This window comes from Pristis pectinata, chromosome 1, assembly GCF_009764475.1.
Source record: "Pristis pectinata isolate sPriPec2 chromosome 1, sPriPec2.1.pri, whole genome shotgun sequence".
Classification (NCBI taxonomy): Eukaryota; Metazoa; Chordata; class Chondrichthyes; order Rhinopristiformes; family Pristidae; genus Pristis; species Pristis pectinata.
This window is the reverse complement of record NC_067405.1, coordinates 61380467-61400856: the sequence shown is the minus strand read 5'-3', so window position 1 is coordinate 61400856 and position 20390 is coordinate 61380467. Positions and strand designations below refer to the sequence as shown.

The window sequence follows — 20390 nt, the reverse complement described above, 5'->3', positions numbered from 1 at the left end:
ATACCAAGCTGGATGCAGCACAGGCTTTGGGACCAGACAGCACCCTAGCTGTAATACTGAAGTGCTACACTCCAGAACTAAATGCACCTATAGCCAAGCTGTTCCAGGATAGTCACAACAGTGGCATTTACACAAATATATGGAAATTTGGTCAGGCATGTCCTGTGCACAAAAGGCAGAACAAATTCAATCCAGTTAATGACTGCCAGAAGACTCTAAACTCAATTGTCAGCAAAGTGATTGACAGTGCTACTGTGCAGCACTTACTCATCGATGACCTGCTTTCCAATGATCAGTTTGTGTTTTGCCAGAACCCCTCAGCTCCAGACCTCATTGCAGCCTTGGTCCAAATGTAGACCAAAGAGCTGGACTCCAGAGGTGAGGTGAGATTGACTGCCCTTGACATCCAGGCAACGTTTGACCAAGCGTGACATTAAGGTGCCCCTGGTAAACTGAAGTCAATGGGAATCAAAGAGAAAACATTCCAATGGTTGGAGTCATATCTTGCATGGAACATTACATCGGTCGATCATTCAATTCCCAGGACATCAATGCAAGATTTCCTCAGGCTTCAATAGTGACCTGTCTTCTATCATAAGGCCAAAATATAAGAACATAAAAATATAGGAAATAGTGCAAACAGACCATCTAGATCTCCATGCTTTCTCCTCCTGATTTTCGACCTCAACACCATTTTCCACACTATTTGTCTTTCCATTGATTCCCTTAATGTCCAGAGATCTATCAACTTATGTCTTGAATGAACACAAGGATTAAGCTTCCGCAACCCTGTGGGGGCAGAGAATTCCCAAGCTCAATCATTTTCTGAGTGAAGAGGTTTCTCACCTCAGCCCTAACTTTGTACGGTTTCATGAAGTCAACTCTCATTCCCTAAACTGTGAAAAATAAGATCCCAGTCTATTCAATCTTCCCTTATATAGCAATCCCGCTATCCCTTGAACCAATATAATGAACCTTCACTGCACTCTCTCGGTGGCATGTACATTCCTCCTTAGGTCAGGAAACTAGGACTAGACACTGCACCTTTGCATGCAATTGCAGAAGATGCAATGCCGACCCATCCACCTCTTCCCTTCCCACCATCTATCGACCCAAATACTCTTTCCCAGATAAAGCAGCAATTCACTTGCACATCTTCTGACCTGGTGTGTTACATTTGGTGTTCACAATGTGGTCTTGTCTGCATTTCCAAAACTAAACTTCCAGTTCCAGTTTTTAATTCTCCATCCCACTCTCACTCCAACTTCTGTCTTTGACCTCTTATGCAGTTCCAGCAAAGCCCAAAGTAGGACCTCAAAGGTACTAATCTCAAGATTGCTACTTGTGCCACATGCTGGTCAGAGCAGGAATAACAGCTTAGTTAGGATGAATATGTGGCCTAAGCAGTGGGGCAGGAAGGGGTGGGGGTTTCAGATTCCTGGGGCATTGAAACTGGTTCTGGGGGAGGTGGGACCAGTACAAACTGGATGGTCTACACCTGACTAGGACTGGGATCAATGTCTGAGGGGGATTGTTTGTTAGTGCTGCTGGGGAGAATTTAAACTAATGTGGCAAGGGGATAGGAATCCATGCAGGAAGACAGAAGGAAGCAACGCAAAGACCAAAGCAAAAATTAGAAGAGAGGAAAGTAAGAGTGGAGGGCAGAAAAGCCAAGTGCAAAAGACACAAAGATTATTAGATTCTAAAAGGACAATGAGTGTTAGGGCACTTCATGTGAACGCCCGCAGTATTCGAAACAAGGTCAGTGAACTTGTGGTACATATCAGTACAAAGGAGTATGATTTAGTGGCCATTACAGAAACGTGGTTGTAGGCTCCTGTATCTTCTACCTGATGGAAGAGGAGAGAAGAGAGAATGTCCCGGGTGGGTGGGATCTTTGATTATGCTGGCTGCTTCACCAAGGCAGTGAGAGGTATGGACAGAGTCCAAGGAAGGGAGGCTGGTGTCCGTAATGCGCTGGGCTGTCCACAACTCTCTGCAGTTTCTTGCGGTCCTGGGCACAGCTGTTGCCGTACCGAGCCGTGATACATCCAGATCAGATGCTTTCTATGGTGCATTGGTAAAAGTTGGTGGGAGTCAAAGAGAATCAAGTTGGTCAAGGCAGTCTTGAGGAGGACTTCATAGAATGCATCTGTGATAGCTTTCTTGAACAGCATGTCAGTGAACCTACAAAGGAAAATGTTATCTTAGATTTGGTCCTGTGCACTGAGACAGGTAAAATTAATGATCTTGTAGTTCAGAATCCTCTTGGAAAGAGTGACGATAGTATGATTAAATTTCTCATACAAATGGAGGGCGCAATAGTTTGATCTAAAACCAGTATATTGTGCCTAAACAAGGTGACCAGTGGTGTTCCGCAGGGATCTGTTCTGGGACCCCTGCTCTTTGTGATTTTTATAATTGACTTCAATGAGGATGTGGAAGGGAGGGTTAGTGAGTTTGCTGATGATACAAAGGTTGGTAGTGCTGTGGATAGTATAGAAAGTTGCTGTAGATTACAACGGGATATTGATAGAATGCAGAGCTGGGCTCAGAAGCGGCAGATGGAGTTCAACACGGATAAATGTGAAGTGATACACTTCGGGAGATCAAATTTGAAGGCAGAATACAAGTTTAATCGTAGGACTCTTAGCAGCATGGAGGAACAGAGGAACCTTGGGGTCCACATCCATAAATCCCTCAAGGTTGCCGCACAAGTTGATAGGGTTGTTAAGAAGGCGTATGGAGTGTTGGCCTTCATTAGTCAGGATACTGAGTTCAAGAGCCATGAGGTGATGTTGCAGCTCTATAGAACTCTGGTTAGACCACACTAAGAGTATTGTGTTCAGTTCTGGTCGCCTCATTATAGGAAGGATGTGGAAGCTTTAGAAAGGGTGCAAAGGAAACTTACCAGGATGCTGCCTGGATTGGAGAGCATGTCTTATGAGGATAGCTTGAGTGAGCTGGGGCTTTTCTCCTTGGAGAGAAGGAGGATGAGAGGTGACTTGATAGAGGTGTACAAGATGATAAGAAGCATAGATTGAGTGGAGAGTCAAAGACTCTTTCCCAGGGCAACAATGGCTAACACAAGGGGACATAATTTTAAGGTGATTGGAGGAAGGTATAAGGGGGATGTCAGAGGTAAGTTTTTTACACAGAGAGTGGTGGGTGCTTGGAATGCACTGCCAGCAGAGGTTGTGGGGGCAGATACATTAGGGACATTTAAGAGACTCTTAGATAGCCACATGAATGATAGCGAAATGGAGGGCTATAGGGGAGGGAAGGGTTAGATAGATCTTAGAGGAGGATAAAATGTCAGCACAACATTGTGGGCCGAAGGGCCTGTACTGTGCTGTAATGTTCTATGTTCTATGTTCTAAGGGAGACTACAACGGGATGAGGGAGGAGATGGCTAGCATAGACTGGGAGCACAGACTATATGGTGGGACAGTTGAGGAACAGTGGAAGACTTTCAAAGAGATTTTTCACAGTGCTCAACAAAAGTACATTCCAGTTAAAAGCAAGGACAGTAAAGGTGGGGAGAACCAGCTTTGGATAACTAGGGAAATAAAGGAAGGTATCAAACTAAAAGCTCATGCATACAAAGTCGCCAAGAACAGTGGGAAACTGGAAGAGTTCATTTATTCAATATTTTCACATGATGTAGATCCCCTTTCAATAACTTTCCAACTTGGAGGAACGGACTTGACGACATAATATTGCTCTGTTTCTACTGAGAAATTTTAACCCAGTTTTGTTTTTCTCTTTTTTTTGTTGTTTGTTTTTTTTTAAAAAGTTTTTTTTGTTTAGTTTATATTGTTTTGTGGCGACTCACCATCTAGTCGGGCGAACCGGCTCGGCAGTTGGGTCGCGCGGCGTAGGAGCGACGAGGCCCAAGATGGCGGCGGACCTTGTCTTTCCGAGCGACGGGGAGAACCCGCGCGCGGGAAAGTCCTGATGACGTAGGACTTACGTCATTGCCGGTTGTTTTGGGCGGGAACATTCTCCCTTAAAGGGCCCGCGCAAGGTGGGAAAATAAACCAGTTCTGTTTGGCAATCCTCCGAGTAGAGTCTTGTTTTATTCCGTGGTAGCAACCGCTACATTGGTGACCCCGACGGTCCAAACGGCTTTTGGACCCGCGAAATGAACGACAGCGCAGCAGCCAACGCAGTGGCCCTCAAGCTGCCCACCTTTTGGACACTTCGGCCCAGCATCTGGTTTGACCAGGCCGAAGCGCAATTCCACCTTCGGCAGATCACCTCCGAGTCCACGAAGTACTACCATGTGGTTAGCTCTCTGGACCAGGAGACAGCCGCCCAGGTTGGAGACTTCATCCAGTCGCCTCCGGAGGAAGATAACTACCCGGCTTTCAGAGACCTTTTGATCCGGACCTTCGGCCTCTCCCGTCGTGAGCACACCGCTCGCCTGCTTCATCTGGACGGCCTGGGGGACAGATCCCCATCCGCCCTAATGAATGAGATGCTGGCATTGGCCGAGGGACACAAGCCATGCCTGATGTTCGAACAGGCCTTCCTCGAACAGCTCCCCGATGACATCCACTTGTTGTTAGCTGACGCCGACTTCAGCAACCCCCGTGAGGTGGCCGCCCGGGCAGATGTCCTGTGGAGGGCCAAGCGCGAGAGCGGTTCGTCCGTCAGTCAAATCACCAGGCCGCGAGCCCAGCACCCGCCTCGCCCGGCCCCAGCAACCGAGCAACCACGCCCCAGGAACGCAGACGACGACACGGGTGACCAGCTGTGCTCCTACCATCAGAGGTGGGGTGCGGAGGCCCGTCGATGCCGCCCACCCTGCAAGTTTTAGGGAAACGCCAGGGCCAGCCGCCGCTGATGGCTACGGCGGCTGGCCGCCGACAGAGCCTCCTCTTCGTTCAGGACAAGAAATCTGGACGGTATTTTCTCGTTGATACTGGAGTGGAGGTCAGTATTTTGCCCCCGACAGGCCGCAACACTCGTGACAGGCCACCAGGTCATCTACTCAATGCCGCCAACGGTACAACGATACGGTCTTTCGGCACCCGTACCCTTCAATTACACTTTGGCGGCAGCCGTTTTACCTGGACCTTTACCCTTGCCACCGTCGCCCGACCACTCCTAGGAGCCGATTTCCTTCGGGCCCACAACCTGTTAGTCGACCTGCGAAGGAAGCGGTTAGTCCACTCTAGCACTCTCCGGACCTATCCCCTGGGAGAAATCAGCCCACCAGCCCCACGCCTGGACTCCATTTCCCTTTCTGGCGACGATTTTGCCAAGCTCCTAGCCGAATTCCCATCGATTTTGGCACCTTCGTTTACAAATTCTAGGCCCACACACGGGGTATGACACCACATCATTACCACAGGGCCACCCCTTCATGCCCGAGCACGACCATTACCTCCAGACAAACTCCGCCTGGCAAAGGAAGAGTTCCGTCACATGGAGGAGCTGGGGATTGTTCGCAGGTCAGACAGCCCCTGGGCCTCCCCCCTGCACATGGTCCCCAAAGCCACCAGAGGGTGGAGGCCCTGCGGCGACTACCGCAGGCTGAATGACGCCACCACCCCGGACCGCTATCCCATCCCTCACATTCAGGACTTCACAGCGAACTTACACGGGGCCCGCATCTTTTCCAAAGTGGACCTCATTAGGGGATACCACCAAATCCCGGTCCATCCGGATGACGTCCCCAAAACTGCGATTATCACCCCATTCGGCCTGTTCGAATTCCTTCGGATGCCGTTCGGCCTTAAGAACGCCGCGCAGACCTTCCAGCGACTGATGGACGCGGTAGGCCGAGACCTGGACTTCGTGTTCATTTACTTGGACGACATACTGATCGCCAGCCGTAACCGCCAGGAACACCTTTCCCACCTCCGCCAGCTGTATTCCCGCCTCCGCGATTTCGGCCTCACGATCAACCCGTCCAAGTGCCAATTCGGACTTGACTCTATCGATTTCCTCGGCCACAAAATCACCAGCGACGGGGCAACACCCCTACCCGCCAAGGTGGATGCTATCCGCCATTTTGCCGACCCCGACACAGTCAAAGGCCTACAGGAATTCCTTGGGATGGTCAACTTTTACCATCATTTCATCCCTGCAGCAGCCCGTATCATGCGCCCTCTGTTCTCACTGCTGGCTGGTAAGGGCAAGGACATCACCTGGACTGACGAGGCTGCGGCTGCTTTCGTTAAGGCCAAAGACGCCCTGGCAGACGCCACGATGCTGGTACACCCCAGGACTGATGTCCCGACTGCCCTCACGGTAGACGCGTCCAACACCGCGGTGGGTGGGGTACTGGAACAGCTACTCGAAGGCCGCTGGCAACCCTTGGCATTTTTCAGCAAGCACCTTAGACCGCCCGAACTGAAGTACAGCGCTTTTGATCGGGAACTTCTAGCGCTGTATCTGGCGGTCCGGCATTTCCGATACTTTCTAGAAGGCAGGCCTTTCACCGCTTTCACCGATCATAAGCCTCTGTCCTTTGCCTTCTCCAAAGTCTCCGATCCCTGGTCAGCTCGTCAGCAGAGACATTTATCCTACATTTCCGAGTTCACAACTGACATCCAACATGTCTCCGGAAAGGATAATGTCGTTGCTGATGCACTTTCCAGACCAACCATCCACAACCTATCCTTGGGTGTCGACTACACGGCCCTAGCTGACGCACAGCAAGCCGACGACGAACTGCCCAGCTACAGAACCGCAGTCTCGGGTCTGCAGCTCCGAGATTTCTTGGTTGGTCCAGGTCAGCGGACCCTACTTTGCGACGTTGCGACTGGTCAGCCCCGCCCTATAGTCCCTGCAGCCTGGCGGAGACGCGTTTTTGACTCGGTACATGGGTTGGCGCACCCGTCCATCAGATCTACTGTCCGACTGGTCGCCAGCAAGTTTGTCTGGCATGGCCTGCGCAAACAGGTCAGTGAGTGGGCCAGGACTTGTCCGCACTGCCAGACGTCAAAAATCCAGCGACGCACCAAAGTCCCACCACAGCAGTTCGAGCCTACCCGTAGGAGGTTCGACCACATACACGTCGACCTCGTGGGCCCTCTGCCGGTTTCAAGAGGAGCCCGGTACCTCCTTACCATCGTGGACCGGTTCACGAGGTGGCCTGAGGTAACCCCCCTGACTGACATCACAACTGATTCCTGCGCCCGGGCACTGCTCACAACTTGGGTCTCACGTTTTGGCGTTCCGGCCCACATCACTTCAGACAGAGGCACCCAATTCACTTCTAGTCTCTGGGCTGCATTAGCGAACCTGCTAGGGACGCAGCTGCACACCACCACGGCCTACCATCCTCAATCAAACGGGTTGGTGGAACGTTTTCACTGCCATCTGAAATCGGCCTTGATGGCCCGCCTGAAGGGTCCTAACTGGGTTGACGAGCTGCCTTGGGTCCTGCTCGGCATACGCACTGCCCCCAAAGAAGACCTCCGCACTTCGTCAGCTGAGCTTGTATACGGGGCGCCACTAGTTGTCCCCGGGGATTTCATACCTGCCCTTCGGGACCAAGGGGAACAACCCCCAGCAGTCCTACAAAGACTGCGCGAGAAGCTTGGCGACTTGGCCCCGATTCCCACCTCACGGCACGGTCAAGCCCCATCCTGCCAGCCCAAGAAACTACAGGACTGTAAGTTTGTTTTCGTTTGCAGGGGCACACCTCGGGCGCCATTGCAACGACCATATGAGGGACCGTTCCGAGTCATACGGAATAACGGATCCACTTTTATTTTGGACATTGGAGGCAGGGAACAGGTTTTCACGGCGGACCGCCTCAAACCGGCCCATTTGGATCTGCAACAGCCTGTCGAGGTTGCCACGCCGCGACGCAGAGGCCGCCCCCCTAAGCGGCAGCTGGCACAGCCCACGGACCTTGGGGACTGTATCGCTGGTTCTGGGGGGGGTTGTGTGGCGACTCACCGTCTAGTCGGGCGAACCGGCTCGGCAGTCGGGTCGCGCGGCGTAGGAGCGATGAGGCCCAAGATGGCGGCGGGCCTCGTCTTTCCGAGCGACGGGGAGAACCCGCGCGCAGGAAAGTCCTGATGACATAGGACTTACGTTATTGCCGGTTGTTTTGGGCGGGAACATTCTCCCTTAAAGGGCCTGCGCAAGGCAGGAAAATAAACCAGTTCTGTTTGGCAATCCTCCGAGTAGAGTCTTGTTTTATTCCGCGGTAGCAACCGCTACAGTTTATAATTTTTTTTATTGATTTGGGTTTTTTCTTAAATTTATATAATAAATCTTTTTCTTTCCTTTCTTTTATATTATATTCATTTACTAAGAGATCGTTGGATTTACAGATTTTTTTAATATTTTATTGTTCTTTATGATTATGTATGCTATGATTGTTATCCTGATCTCTTTGTATTACATGTATAAATATTGATGCTATATATCAATCTGTATTAATTTGAAAACTAATAAAAAGATCGAAAAAGAAAGAAAGAAACTCGGTAACTTGTCTTTGGACAGGTGAGCTCTATGGACCACTTTAAATTGAAGGAAGGAGTGACGCGCACATAATGACGAAGTATTAACCAGTTTAAAAATTTTATTCCAAGTTCCTCAGAAATTGAAATCTGCAGATCATGTACCCAAGCATTTTTAATTTTGTCTAAAGGAACCTTATTCATTCCTGATAACCCACTATAAATCTTGGATATTGAACCATCATAAAAAGGCTTCAAACTAAAAATTACATCTAGTAAGTTCTTATCAAGACATAGGGAATGTATATACTTGAGATCGGAGAAAGTCTCTGATTTGCAAATATCGAAAAAAGAGAGTTTTTGGCAAATTATATTTAATTGACAATTGTTCAAACATTGCGAAATTTCCTCCAACAAATAGATCCTGGAAACAAGTAATACCCAAACTATCCCATTCTTTAAAAACTATGTCAGTCATGGAAGGTTTAAAAAAACAATTAACAAAAATGGGACTAGACAAAGAAAATCTCAATAAGCCATAATATTTTCCAAATTGTAACCAAACTCTCAAAGCATGTTTAACTACCAAATTACCAGTTAATTTATTTAATGATAAAGGAAGTGAAGAGCCAAGCAAAGAGAGAATAGAAATTTTTTTTAACAGAATTAGCTTCCAAAGAAACCCATACTGGACAGGCCTCATGATTAATATAATGTAACCAAAATGTAAGATTTCGTATATTGACTGCCCAGTAATAAAACCTAAAGTTGAGTAAGGCAAAGCCTCCATTATTTTTAGCTTTCTGAAAGTGAACTTTATTTAATCTAGGATGTTTATTTTTCCATATGTAAGAAGATATAATTGAGTCAAGGGAATCAAAAAAAAGACTTAGGAATAAAAACAGGTAAGGCCTGAAATAGATACATAAATTTAGGTAAAATATTCATTTTAATAGAATTAATGCAGCCAACCAACGATATAGAGAGGGGTGACCAATATGATAAGACCCTTTTCACATAATTCAGTAAAGTAAGAAAGTTTTCTTTAAATAAATGTTTATAATTTTTAGTTATTGTTACACCCAAATAGGTAAAATGATTTCTTACAATTCTAGTACATTTTCAATTAATTTATGAATACACAACTCACAATGTGGACTCTTTGCATCAGCGTCCAAATGCAATTATGTGACCCTCATTCAAAACACTTCCATCCCGTCTGCAAAACAAGACCCCGTGCTTGCAGTAGCCTGTCATCTTCATTCTCCCTTCCACCCCACCCTGTCTGCTCTGTCTTCAGCCTTCTACACTATGCCAATGAAGTTCAGTACAAGCTTGAAGGACAGCACATCATCTTTCAACAACAAGGGGCACTGCAGCCTCCTGGACTGTGCACAGAGTTCAACAATTTCAAATGATGATGATCCTGCTATTCCCAACTGCATCTCCTCCAGACCTATGTTTTGTTTTAGCAAAAGGTTCTGAGAACAGGTCATTGAGCTGAAGCAGTAACCATGTTTCTCCCTCTGCCAGTTTCTGATCTTAATTATGTAAAAAAAATGGAATACCTTGCCAGAACAAATAAACATAATAAGGCTTCCACTGTGCCATGGTATTGTATAAATGTTGCGTGTAGGTTAATATACAGTATATTGAGTATTAAAAGATTGAAGTATATTTTGGAGGTCTGGAGCAAGGTAATACTTCATCTTTGGAAAAGGTAAAAACAAAAGCCGTACCAGTGCCGTGACTGGACTGTACATGGATGCATCTTCAGCACTTGTTTTTGAACAGTTGGCCCAGAACAATTAAAATGGCATCAAAGCAGAATGAAAAGAATCTGTGGTCATCTAAAAACCTGAATCGGGGGTTTTGTCTGCAGTGCCAATAGGTCTTATTTTAACTTTGTCTTTTTGCTGATATATACTACTGTAACCATTAGAATAACAAAAGTATTTCCTACTGCGGCATTTTATTTCAGCTTATAAATACCGAACTATATGAAGCTGTGTTGTATCCAGGTTGCTCTTCCACTGTGAAGCTCAAAATGGGAAAGGCAAGACCAGCTCTCATGTTTTTCAGATTTGCCAGTAGTGTTTCCATCAGATCAAGAAATTAACCACTCACCTGTGTCATTTCATCTCCCACAGATCATCTTCTATGAGGACAGGAACTTCCAGGGTCGGCACCACGAGTGCAGCACCGACTGTGCCGACCTGTCCCCTTACTTCAGCCGCTGTAACTCCATCCGCGTTGAGAGTGACTGGTGGGTGGTGTACGAGAGACCCCACTACATGGGATACCAGTATGTGCTGAGCAGAGGAGAATATCCCGAATATCAGCGCTGGATGGGATTCAATGACTGCATCAAATCATGTCGCAGCTTTCCACAGGTGAGTAGGAGCCACACGCTAACCTTCAATCTGAAATAAAGTGCACTTAGTATGTTAGAGCCTGCCAACAATATTAAGTAAATTTTTTGCAGTTTAGTCTCAGTCAATTTATTAATTATGTAATACTATCAAATTTAAGATTATTTTTGTCTTTCCATTTTTTTCTATCATTAGTGACAGATCCACACTTTAATTTTTCTGATTTGTGCTGTTTAAGATCTGGGAAATAATTCTGAAATGAAGCGTGAAACAGCAAGAATTAGTGGTGCTGAATTAAAACACTTGTTGCTCCTTCATTGGCGCTTCCCTTTAAATTGGCATAAATGTTGCACAGATGTTTGTTAGGTATTTTTCCACGTTGTGGTGGAAGTAACCAGTGATCCAATTGGAGATCGCACTCACTGTGGCTTAGACAGTACTGGGTTTGCGCTGTTCCCATGCACATGCAGAGCTGCAAATATTTTCCTTCCAAACCTATTGTTGAAGGGTTTTTAGGATCACCGAGCGTTGAAATTAAGTAGAGGTAACTGCATCATTAACCACCTTGGCCACATGCACATCCCGCGTGGAACTACATCTGAACTTATATTCACCAATTGCCATATTCAGCAGATTCACCTGATTCCTCAGATAATATTGGAATATTGATTGATCCTTTAAAGCTGTAAAAAGTAATGTCATTTTGTAGAAGGAAGTTAAATTCAGATTTAGATGTCTTTCTTTGTGATATACTTGTTCCACAATGATATACCTGTCATTTTTTTTCTGAAAGCTCTCCAGTGCATTATAAAGATTTTGAAAATGGGAGCTCATAACTGCTAATAGCAATAGAGTTGTAATCTACTCACAGTTACCCAACAGTTTATGGCTTACAACATTTTCAAATGCCTTTCAGTTTTATCTTAGAGGCTTCACATTTAGTAAGTGGATAATAAATCCATTCCTAAATTCATTTCAGCTTCTGCCTTCATTGATAGACATGTTCTAAAGTGTCCAATTGTGGAATGCTTTCGGGCACATATCACACCTACAAGTGTCATTGGTTAATCGATAATATGTTTCATTTATAGTACAGGGGAGGTAACTACAAAATAAGGATTTATGAGAGGCCTGACTTTGGAGGGAAGATGATGGAATTCATGGACGACTGTCCCTCTGTCTACGATCGATTCCGTTACCATGACATCCACTCCTGCCAGGTGGTGGATGGTTACTGGATCTTCTACGAACTGCCCAACTACAGAGGCCGACAGTACTTCCTGAGACCCAGTGAATACAGGAGATACAGTGACTGGGGCGGCTACAACTCAACCATTGGGTCCTTCAGGCGCATGAGGGACTTCTAGAATGTTGCTGAAATATAAGAATTAGTGAAGTAGATAGATTCATGAGCATAAATAAAAATCCTTTTTCCTGATTACTTTGATTAGTTGTTTTTTTCTGGACTATCACACAAAACTTGTTTACAAAACATTATGTTATTATCTATTTAGAAACAAATTATCAGATAGAAATGAAGAAACACTGTAAGCATTCAAGTCTACGAGTTGACTGCAAAATGTTTCCCATTCCCTGGGAAGTATTCAGAGCCAGCAGGACTTAAGTTCATGAAGATGGTGCCTGGCTGAAATTACCCTTGTTCAGTTACTGAATCACATTATAGAACTTCATCCAGGCCATAAGACCATAAGACCACAGGACATAGGAGCAGAATTAGGCCATTCAGCCCATCGAGTCTGTTCTGCCATTCGATCACGGCTGATTTATTTTTCCCTCTCAACCCCATTCTCCTGCCTTCTCCCCATAACCTTTGACACCTTTACTAATCAAGAACCTCTGCTTTAAATATCCCCAATGAATTGGCCTCCACAGCCGTCTGTGGAAATATATTCCACAGATTCACCACCTTCTGGCTAAAAAATTCCTCCTCATCTCTGTTCTAAAGGGACATCTTTTTATTCTTAGGCTGTGCCCTCTGGTCCTAGACTCTCCCACTACTGGAAGCATCCTCTCCATGTCCACTCTATCCAGGCCTTTCAGTACTTGGTAGGTTTCAATGAGATGCCCCCTCATGGTTCCAAACTCCAGCAAGTACAGGCCCAGAGCCATCAAACGTTGCTCATATATTAACCCTTTCATCCCCAGGATCATTCTCGTTATCCTCCTCTGGACCCTCTCCAACACCAGTACATTCTTCCTTAGATATGGGGCCCAAAACTGCTCACAATGCTCCAAATGTGGTCTGACCAATGCCTCATAAACCCTCAGCATTATATCCTTGCTTTTATATTCTAGTCCTCTCAAAATGAATGCTAACATTGCAATTGCCTTCCTTACTACTGGCTTGACCTGCACTGATTAAGACCTGGGCTTCAGGAGCTATTAAACCAGAGTTCCATCTCCCATCACAGATGGGCAAAAAATATCCCAAGGTACAGTATGGAGAAGAGCAGAATTGTTCTTCCTGTTACCCTAGCCAATGTTGTCCCACAATTGACATCATTCTCATTGGTGCTGATGATGATTGGTTTTCATTCTCATTGGTGTTGGCATCATTGGAAAGGCCAGCATTTATTCCCTGTGCCCACATTGACTTGAATTGAATGGCTTGCTATTGCCATTTGAGAGGAGATCGAAGAGTCAGTCACATATGAAGCAGGCTTGGTAAAGACAGCAGATTTCCTCTCCTGAAGGATTTGGGAAACTAGAAGGGATTTTTTACAACAATCCAGCATGTTATTTGTGTGATTGTCATTGCTTGTGACAGGTGCAAAGCAGTTCAGTGAGAGAAAGTTTACAACCTGTTTATTCACTTGTCAGGAGAGGTGGGTAAGAGAAATGATAAACAAAGCAGACTGCTTTAGCAAAATCAGATTGGGCTATGGGGCTGGTAGGCAATGTATTTGTGCTTTTTGTGACTCAAGCAGAATTAGAATCAGGTTTATTATCACCAAAATATGTCGTAATTTTTTTTGTTCTGTGGCAGCAGTACAGGGCAAGACATAAAAATTACTATAAGTTACAAAAAAATAGTGCAAAAGAGGAATCATGAGGTACTGTTCACGGGATCATGGACTGTTCAGAATTCTGATGAACAGAAGCTGTTCCTAAGACATTGGGTGTGGGTCTTCAGGCTCCTGTACCCCCTGCCCGATGGTAGTAATGTTGGGGGGGGGGGGGGGCTACAGCTGTAGAAATTTGAAATTTCTCCTTCGGAATCCCCTGATTGATCTAACCCATCCCTTTACTTGCAGAGCTCTTCCTCCATTTAATGGTTTGCTACTTCTTCTGTGACATTTTGCAGTCATTTTTGGCCATAAGTCGATTAATCACACAGCAGCCATCCATCCTGTTTGTGTTGCTTTAACAAGCTTGCAACCTAAATGTATCCTGGAGAAACCAACTGTTCTTTGCTCCTTTACAAGCTTGTTCTCACAACTTTCTTTAATCTATTTGTTCATGGGACAGGGACATGGCTGGCAATGCCAGCATTTATTGCACTTCTCTAATTGCCCCTCAACTCAGGAAGTAGTTAAGACTTGACCAGATTAGTGGCTCTGGAGTTACAAATAGGTCAAAATGAATAAGAATGACAGATTTCCTTTCCTGAGATGGATTAAATGAACCAACAGAAAAGCAGGCAGTCAACGTTGACCGCCTGCTTTTCTCCACGGATGCTGCCTGGCCTGCTGAGTTCCTCCAGCATCATTGTGTTTTTCATCTAGATTCCAGCATCTGCAGTCCTTTATTTCTCTCGATTAAATGAACCAGATTGGTTTTTACAACAATCTGGTAATTTTATGGTTACCATTGTCGGGACTGATTTTTTACAAACTCCTAACTTATTTCCTGATGTGACTTTAAATTCCCTGGCTGCCGTTGTTGGATTTGAACTCATGTCTCTATATTAATGGTTCAGGAGAATGGCTGCTTGCTCATTAACTCAATCACTATATTGTTGACTTTGCATTTCAACTATAATTAAGAAACTTCATGAAACCTTCTTGTGAGCAGAATGTCTCGAGAAAGTCTAAACCAAGCTGCCAACCCTCCTGACATCTCCTTCGCAAACATCCCATGTAGCAAGCCTTCTGAGACGCAGGCTGGCAGCTCTGGATTACAGAGGTAGAGATTGGGCAGATCTCTGAAAGCCAGTGGAGATCAATGGGAGGTCTAACTGCCAAATGGCTACTTGCCAATGGCTGCCAGTACCTCACCCAATCCTCACCAGTACCTCATGTTCCTCAGTAGACCCTCACCAGATCCGTACCAGTTCCCTCACTGGCCCCTAAATAGACCTTCACCAGTTCCTTCACTGGTCCCTCACACAACAGCCATCGGTTCCTCACCAGTCAAAGTTGAAGTCAAAGTTGAGTTTATTCTCATATGAACAAGTTTATGTGTGCACAGGTGCAATGACAAACTTACTTGCAGCAGCATCACAGGTGCATAGCATCGTATAAGCAGCAGTCACAAGAAAAACATAAATTAAGTATAAATTATGCACAATTTTTTCAAGAAAGAACACAGTAAGAACAAAATAAACAAAATCCATTTTAGTTCAAAGTGATCAAAGTGGTTATAGTGTTGCTGTAGTGATGAGTGTTGTGCAGGTTGGTTCAAGAACTGAATGGCTGAAGGGAAGGAGCTGTCCTTGAACCTGGTGGTGTGGGACTTCAGGCTTCTGTACCTCCTGCCCGATAATAGCTGCGAAAACATGACGGTGCCCGGATGGTGGGGAGCTTTGATGACAGATGTTGCCTTCTTGAGGCAGCGCCTCCTGTAGATACTACTGATGGTGGGGAGGAATGTGCCCGTGATGTACTAGGCTGAGTCCACTACCCTCTGTAGCTTCTTACATTCCTGAATTGCCATACTAGACCATGATGCAACCAGTCAGGATATAGCTTCAATAGTACATCTGTGGAGATTTGTTAGAGGGTTCATTGACAAGCTGAACTTCCTTAACCTTCTAAGAAAGGTTTCCTTGTAATTTTATCAATGTGCTCGGACCAGGACGTGTCATCCGACTTGTTTATGCCCAGAAATTTAAAGTTGCTGACTATCATTGATCCCTCAACATAGACTGGTGCATGTTCACCCTCCTTCCCCTTCCTGAAGTCAACAATCAGCTCTTTAGTTTTGCCGACGTCGAGCGAGAGCTTGCTGTTGCGGCACCGCTCAACCAGGTGTCCTCTCTCGCTCCGGTAAGCTGACTCATCACCATCTGTGATTCGTTCGACCACAGTGGTGTCATCGGCGAACTTGTACATGGCATTGGAACTGTGCTTAGCCACACAGTCATGTGTGTGTAGAGAGTAGTGTGGGGGTGGGGTGGGGGGGGTGGTTAAGCACACAGCCTTGAGGTGCACCTGTGTTGATGATCAGTGAGGAGGAGATGTTGTTACTAATCCTCACTGATTGAGGTCTGCTGATGAGGGAGTATCCAGTTGCAGAAGGAGGGACAGAGGCCCAGATCTTGTAGCTTGATGATAAGTTTGGTTGAGATGATTGTGTTGAACACATGGATGACGTCGCTGTCTTCTGCTCAGACCCAAGGTCAGTTCGCAGATTGATCAGCATCTGCGACCAGTTTGAGTTGGCATCAGGGGCCAGAGTTAACCACGTGAAGAACGAGGCCATGCTCTCCGGCAACTGGCCCAACCGCTCCAACGTCCTCTTCACCATCAGGCCTGACTACCTGAAGGTGCTGGGGATCTGGTTCGGAGGAGCTGGGGCGTGCAACAAAAATTGTGAGGAGTGGATTGGGAAGGTGAAGCAGAAACTGGGACTGTGGGAACGGCGTTCCCTATCGATAACTGGGAAGAACTTGGTCATCAGCTGTGAGGTGCTCTCTGGGCTGCTGTACTTGGTGCAGGTGTGGTCTGTTTCTCACTCCTCCAGCTTGGGTATCACCCATGCCATCTTCCGGTTCATCTGGGGATCCAAGATGGAGCAGGTCCGACAGGTCACCACGCACAAGTCCCTGGACAATGGGGGTAAAAGTGTCCCCAATGTCACCCTCATCCTGATGAACACATTTGTCTGTGGCTGCATCAGGCTGTGTGTGGAACCAAAGTACGTTGGCACCAAGTGTCACTATGTGCCGAGGTTCTACCTGTCCCTGGTGCTGCGAAGGATGGGCCTGGCCCCATTGCCGCGCAACGTCCCAGTCAGCTGGACGTTGCCGCACTACCTGTCCTTCGTGGAAAAGTTCTTCCAGACCAACACCTTTGACCACAAGTCTATCAGGCAGCAGTAACATCCTGCAGACACTGCAGGAGAAGGACTCGATGGATACTGTGGGGTGGTTCCCTGTGTAGATTGTCCAGACCATCTGGCAGAATGCCTCATCGCCAGAACTCACCAAGAAGCACCAAGACCTTGCTTGGCTGGTGTTGAGAGGGGCCCTCCCAGTCAGATCCTTCCTGCATTTTCGGAAATCACTTCCAGTGCATGCTGCCCCTGGGAGGACTGCGCTGGGGACAAGACGGTTACCCAACTCTTTGTGGGCTGTGGGTTTGCGAGGAGGGTGTGGCGAAAGATGCAAGGGTCCTTGTCATGGTTCATCCCCAGCAGCTGCGTAACAGAGGATTCTCTGATCTATGGGCTGTTCCCGGGGACACACACAGAGACGGACATCAACTGCTGCTGGAAGGTCATCAACTCGGTGAAAGACGCCCTTTGGTCTGCCTGAAACTTGTTGGTCTCCCAGCATTGCGAGATGTCCATAGGGGAATGCTGCTGACTGGCACATTCCAGGCTGCAGGAGTACGTGCTGAGGGACGCACTGAAGCTGGGTGCAGCCAACGCAAGAGCTCGGTGGGGAAGGACGACAGTTTAGGGTTCTTCTGCCACTGGAGATTGATGGGCGGGGTCAGGCGAGAAAGCCCCTCAAATATTGTAAATATGGGATTAGGGTATCACCCCAGGGAGCCACATGAGTGGCATCAGTGCTGTGGTTTTTATAAAAAGTAACACTAATGATTGATCTGTACACAAATGTAAAGGTTTGCACTGTTTTATTATTGTATATAGTTTATCTTTTATTATGAATAAAGTTTATTTTGGAATAAAAAAAAGATTGTGTTGAACACCGAGCGGTAGTCAATGAACAGCAGTCAGATGCGTAAGTTCCTGTTGTCCAGATGGTCCAGAGCAGAGTGAAAGGCCAGAGGAATTGTACCTGCTGTTGACCTGTTGTGGTGGTAGGCAAATTGGAGTGGATCCAGGTCACCTCTGAGGCAGGTGTTGATTTGCGCCACTTCTCCAGGCACTTCATTACAGTTGATGTAAGCACTACTCGACAGTAGTCATTGAGGCAGGTCACCATGCTCTTCTTGGACACCAGTACAATAGATGCCTTTTTGAAGCAGGTGGGAACCTCAGACCGCAGAAGCGAGAAGTTGAACATGTCCATAAATAGTCCAGCCAGTTAGTCCGCACCAGTCCCTCACCAGATCCTCACTAGTTCCCTCATCAGTCCCTCACTGGTCCTTCACTGGACCCTCACTGGACTCTCACCAGTCCCTCACCAGCCTCTTACTGGCCCATCTCCAGCCCCTCTCCAGTCCTTCATCAGTCTCTCACCAGTTCCTCACTGGTCCCTTGTCCATCCCTTCCCATGGTGCAGTGAACTTAACCTGTTGACCTGTGCATTGGTGGACTGCTCATTTTAATGATCAAGGGTCAGCCAAATGTTCATGGCGCACCGATGTCATTGAGTGGGGAGAGGCTGAGATCCCTGGAGGGAATGTGGCCTTGGCTCAGTCTGTGTCTTGGGGATAGCAGGGAGGAGGAGGGAATAGTGGGATGGAATTCCAAAGTTGAGGAAAAATGAATGGCCTGGCTCGGGAAAGGGTTACTGGATCAGTCTTGGGTGTTTGGTCTTGGTGGGGTGGAGGGGGGGGTTCTGGGTGAGGAGGTGGTCAGGGAAGAATACTGTGTCATAGAGTCATTAAGTCATAGAGCACGGAAACAGGCTCTTTGGCCCAACTGGTCCATGCCAACCTCAGCGGATCTGATTTGCCCGCGTTTGGCCCGTATCTCCTTCGGCTGAGTTTTAGACTCATGGGTGAATCATTTTAAAGATGGACAGGTAGGCTGCAAGGGGAATTCTTTTATTTTTTTTGAATATATCTTTCCTCTCAAGTGATTGGTTTCTCAGCTGTGTCCTCGTTTAGGATGGGGTTGGTTATAAGTCCCCTTCCCATGCTAAAAAAAAGGACACAGCCAGAATCCATCTTTAGGGTTTCCTTGTTAAGCACCTGAAATGTGCAAACATTGCACACAATGTGTGTGTGTTTGTGTGTGTGTGAGGGTGTGTGCATGTGGGTGTGTACTTGTGTGTGTGGCTGTGTGTGGGTGTGTGAGTGTGTGGGTGTGTGTGTGTGGGTGTGTGAGTGTGTGGGTGTGTGTGGGTGGGTGTGTGTGAGTGTGTGGGTGTGTTTGTGTGTGTGAGGGGGGTGTGTGGGTGTGTGTGTGTGTGAGTGTGGGTGTGGGTGCATGTGTTTGTGTGTGTGTGGGGTGTGTGTGTGGGTGTGTGTGTGTGTGGGGTGTGTGTGTGTGTGTGTGTGTGTGTGTTTGTGTGTGTGGTGTGTGTGTGTGTGGAGGTGGGGGGGCACTAGTCACGTGATCTCCTCTACATGCCCATTATTGGCAAGTGGCACAAACTCATTTGGCAGTTGAGCAGGTCTGTTGGTGGACAACAAGGGACACATTTCACAGTCATAACTATCAGTGAATCACAGGCAGGCATCCAGTCTGACAATCCAGCGCAATGCCTCTGTTAAAGAAGTGCACTCCATGTTTGGACTTCCTTTTAATCCTCTACCATTTGGTTACTCGCAGATGTGTTCACCCTTTCTATTAGGTACACATAATTAATCCATGGCATATAAAGAAATTCACATCTTTTACATCTCACTCTTCCCCAATAAAGTACAGAACTGCTTTGTTCCTGGCACTGGAAGGATCTCTTATCTTTTCAATAGATTAAAAGCCTGTCTTATAAAAGCAAACTTGATCAGGTTTACTTCTTCATTTCATTGTGTTCCAATTTAACACTCTGTGGCCGCATCCAAATTCTTGCATATCAGTATGTGTTTCATTACACTTTTCCCAGGCAACTTGAAACTAATGCCTGGTTACCCACATTATGTCTAGCACTGTATTGTCAGCAAGATCCCAAAAACGCAGTGTTTAGCAGTTCTTTATATACACAATTCATCACAAAGTACACCTCATGGCAACATTGGAATAAAGGAGCAGGAGTAGGCTAATTAGCATTAAACCCTTTTCCATCATACAAGGTGATCTACAACCTAATTCCATATACCAAGCGTCCTGCTTATCAAAAAAACTATTAATCACAGATTTAAAATTAACAATTAACATTTGCTGTATTTGGAAGAGAGCAACACATTTCTGATCACCCAGTGTTTCCCATCTTCACTCCTGAAAGGGCTGGATCTAGCGTTCAGTCTCTGTGACCTTGCCCTTGACTCTACAATCAAATGGAATCATTTCTCTCGCTCTCCATATCAGTTTCTCTTAATATTCTGAGCAT

At 46.5% G+C, this 20390-nt stretch overlaps 1 protein-coding gene across 1 annotated transcript; it reads left to right on the top strand.

Moving 5' to 3' along the window:
* The first annotated feature begins 1935 nt into the window (after positions 1-1935).
* Positions 1936-12168, top strand: LOC127567962 (gamma-crystallin S-1-like). The gene is made up of 3 exons (XM_052011207.1): positions 1936-1965; positions 10580-10839; positions 11898-12168. Exons 1-3 carry the CDS (start codon positions 1936-1938, stop codon positions 12166-12168), a joined length of 561 nt encoding a protein of 186 aa, XP_051867167.1.
* The last annotated feature ends 8222 nt before the right edge of the window (positions 12169-20390 follow it).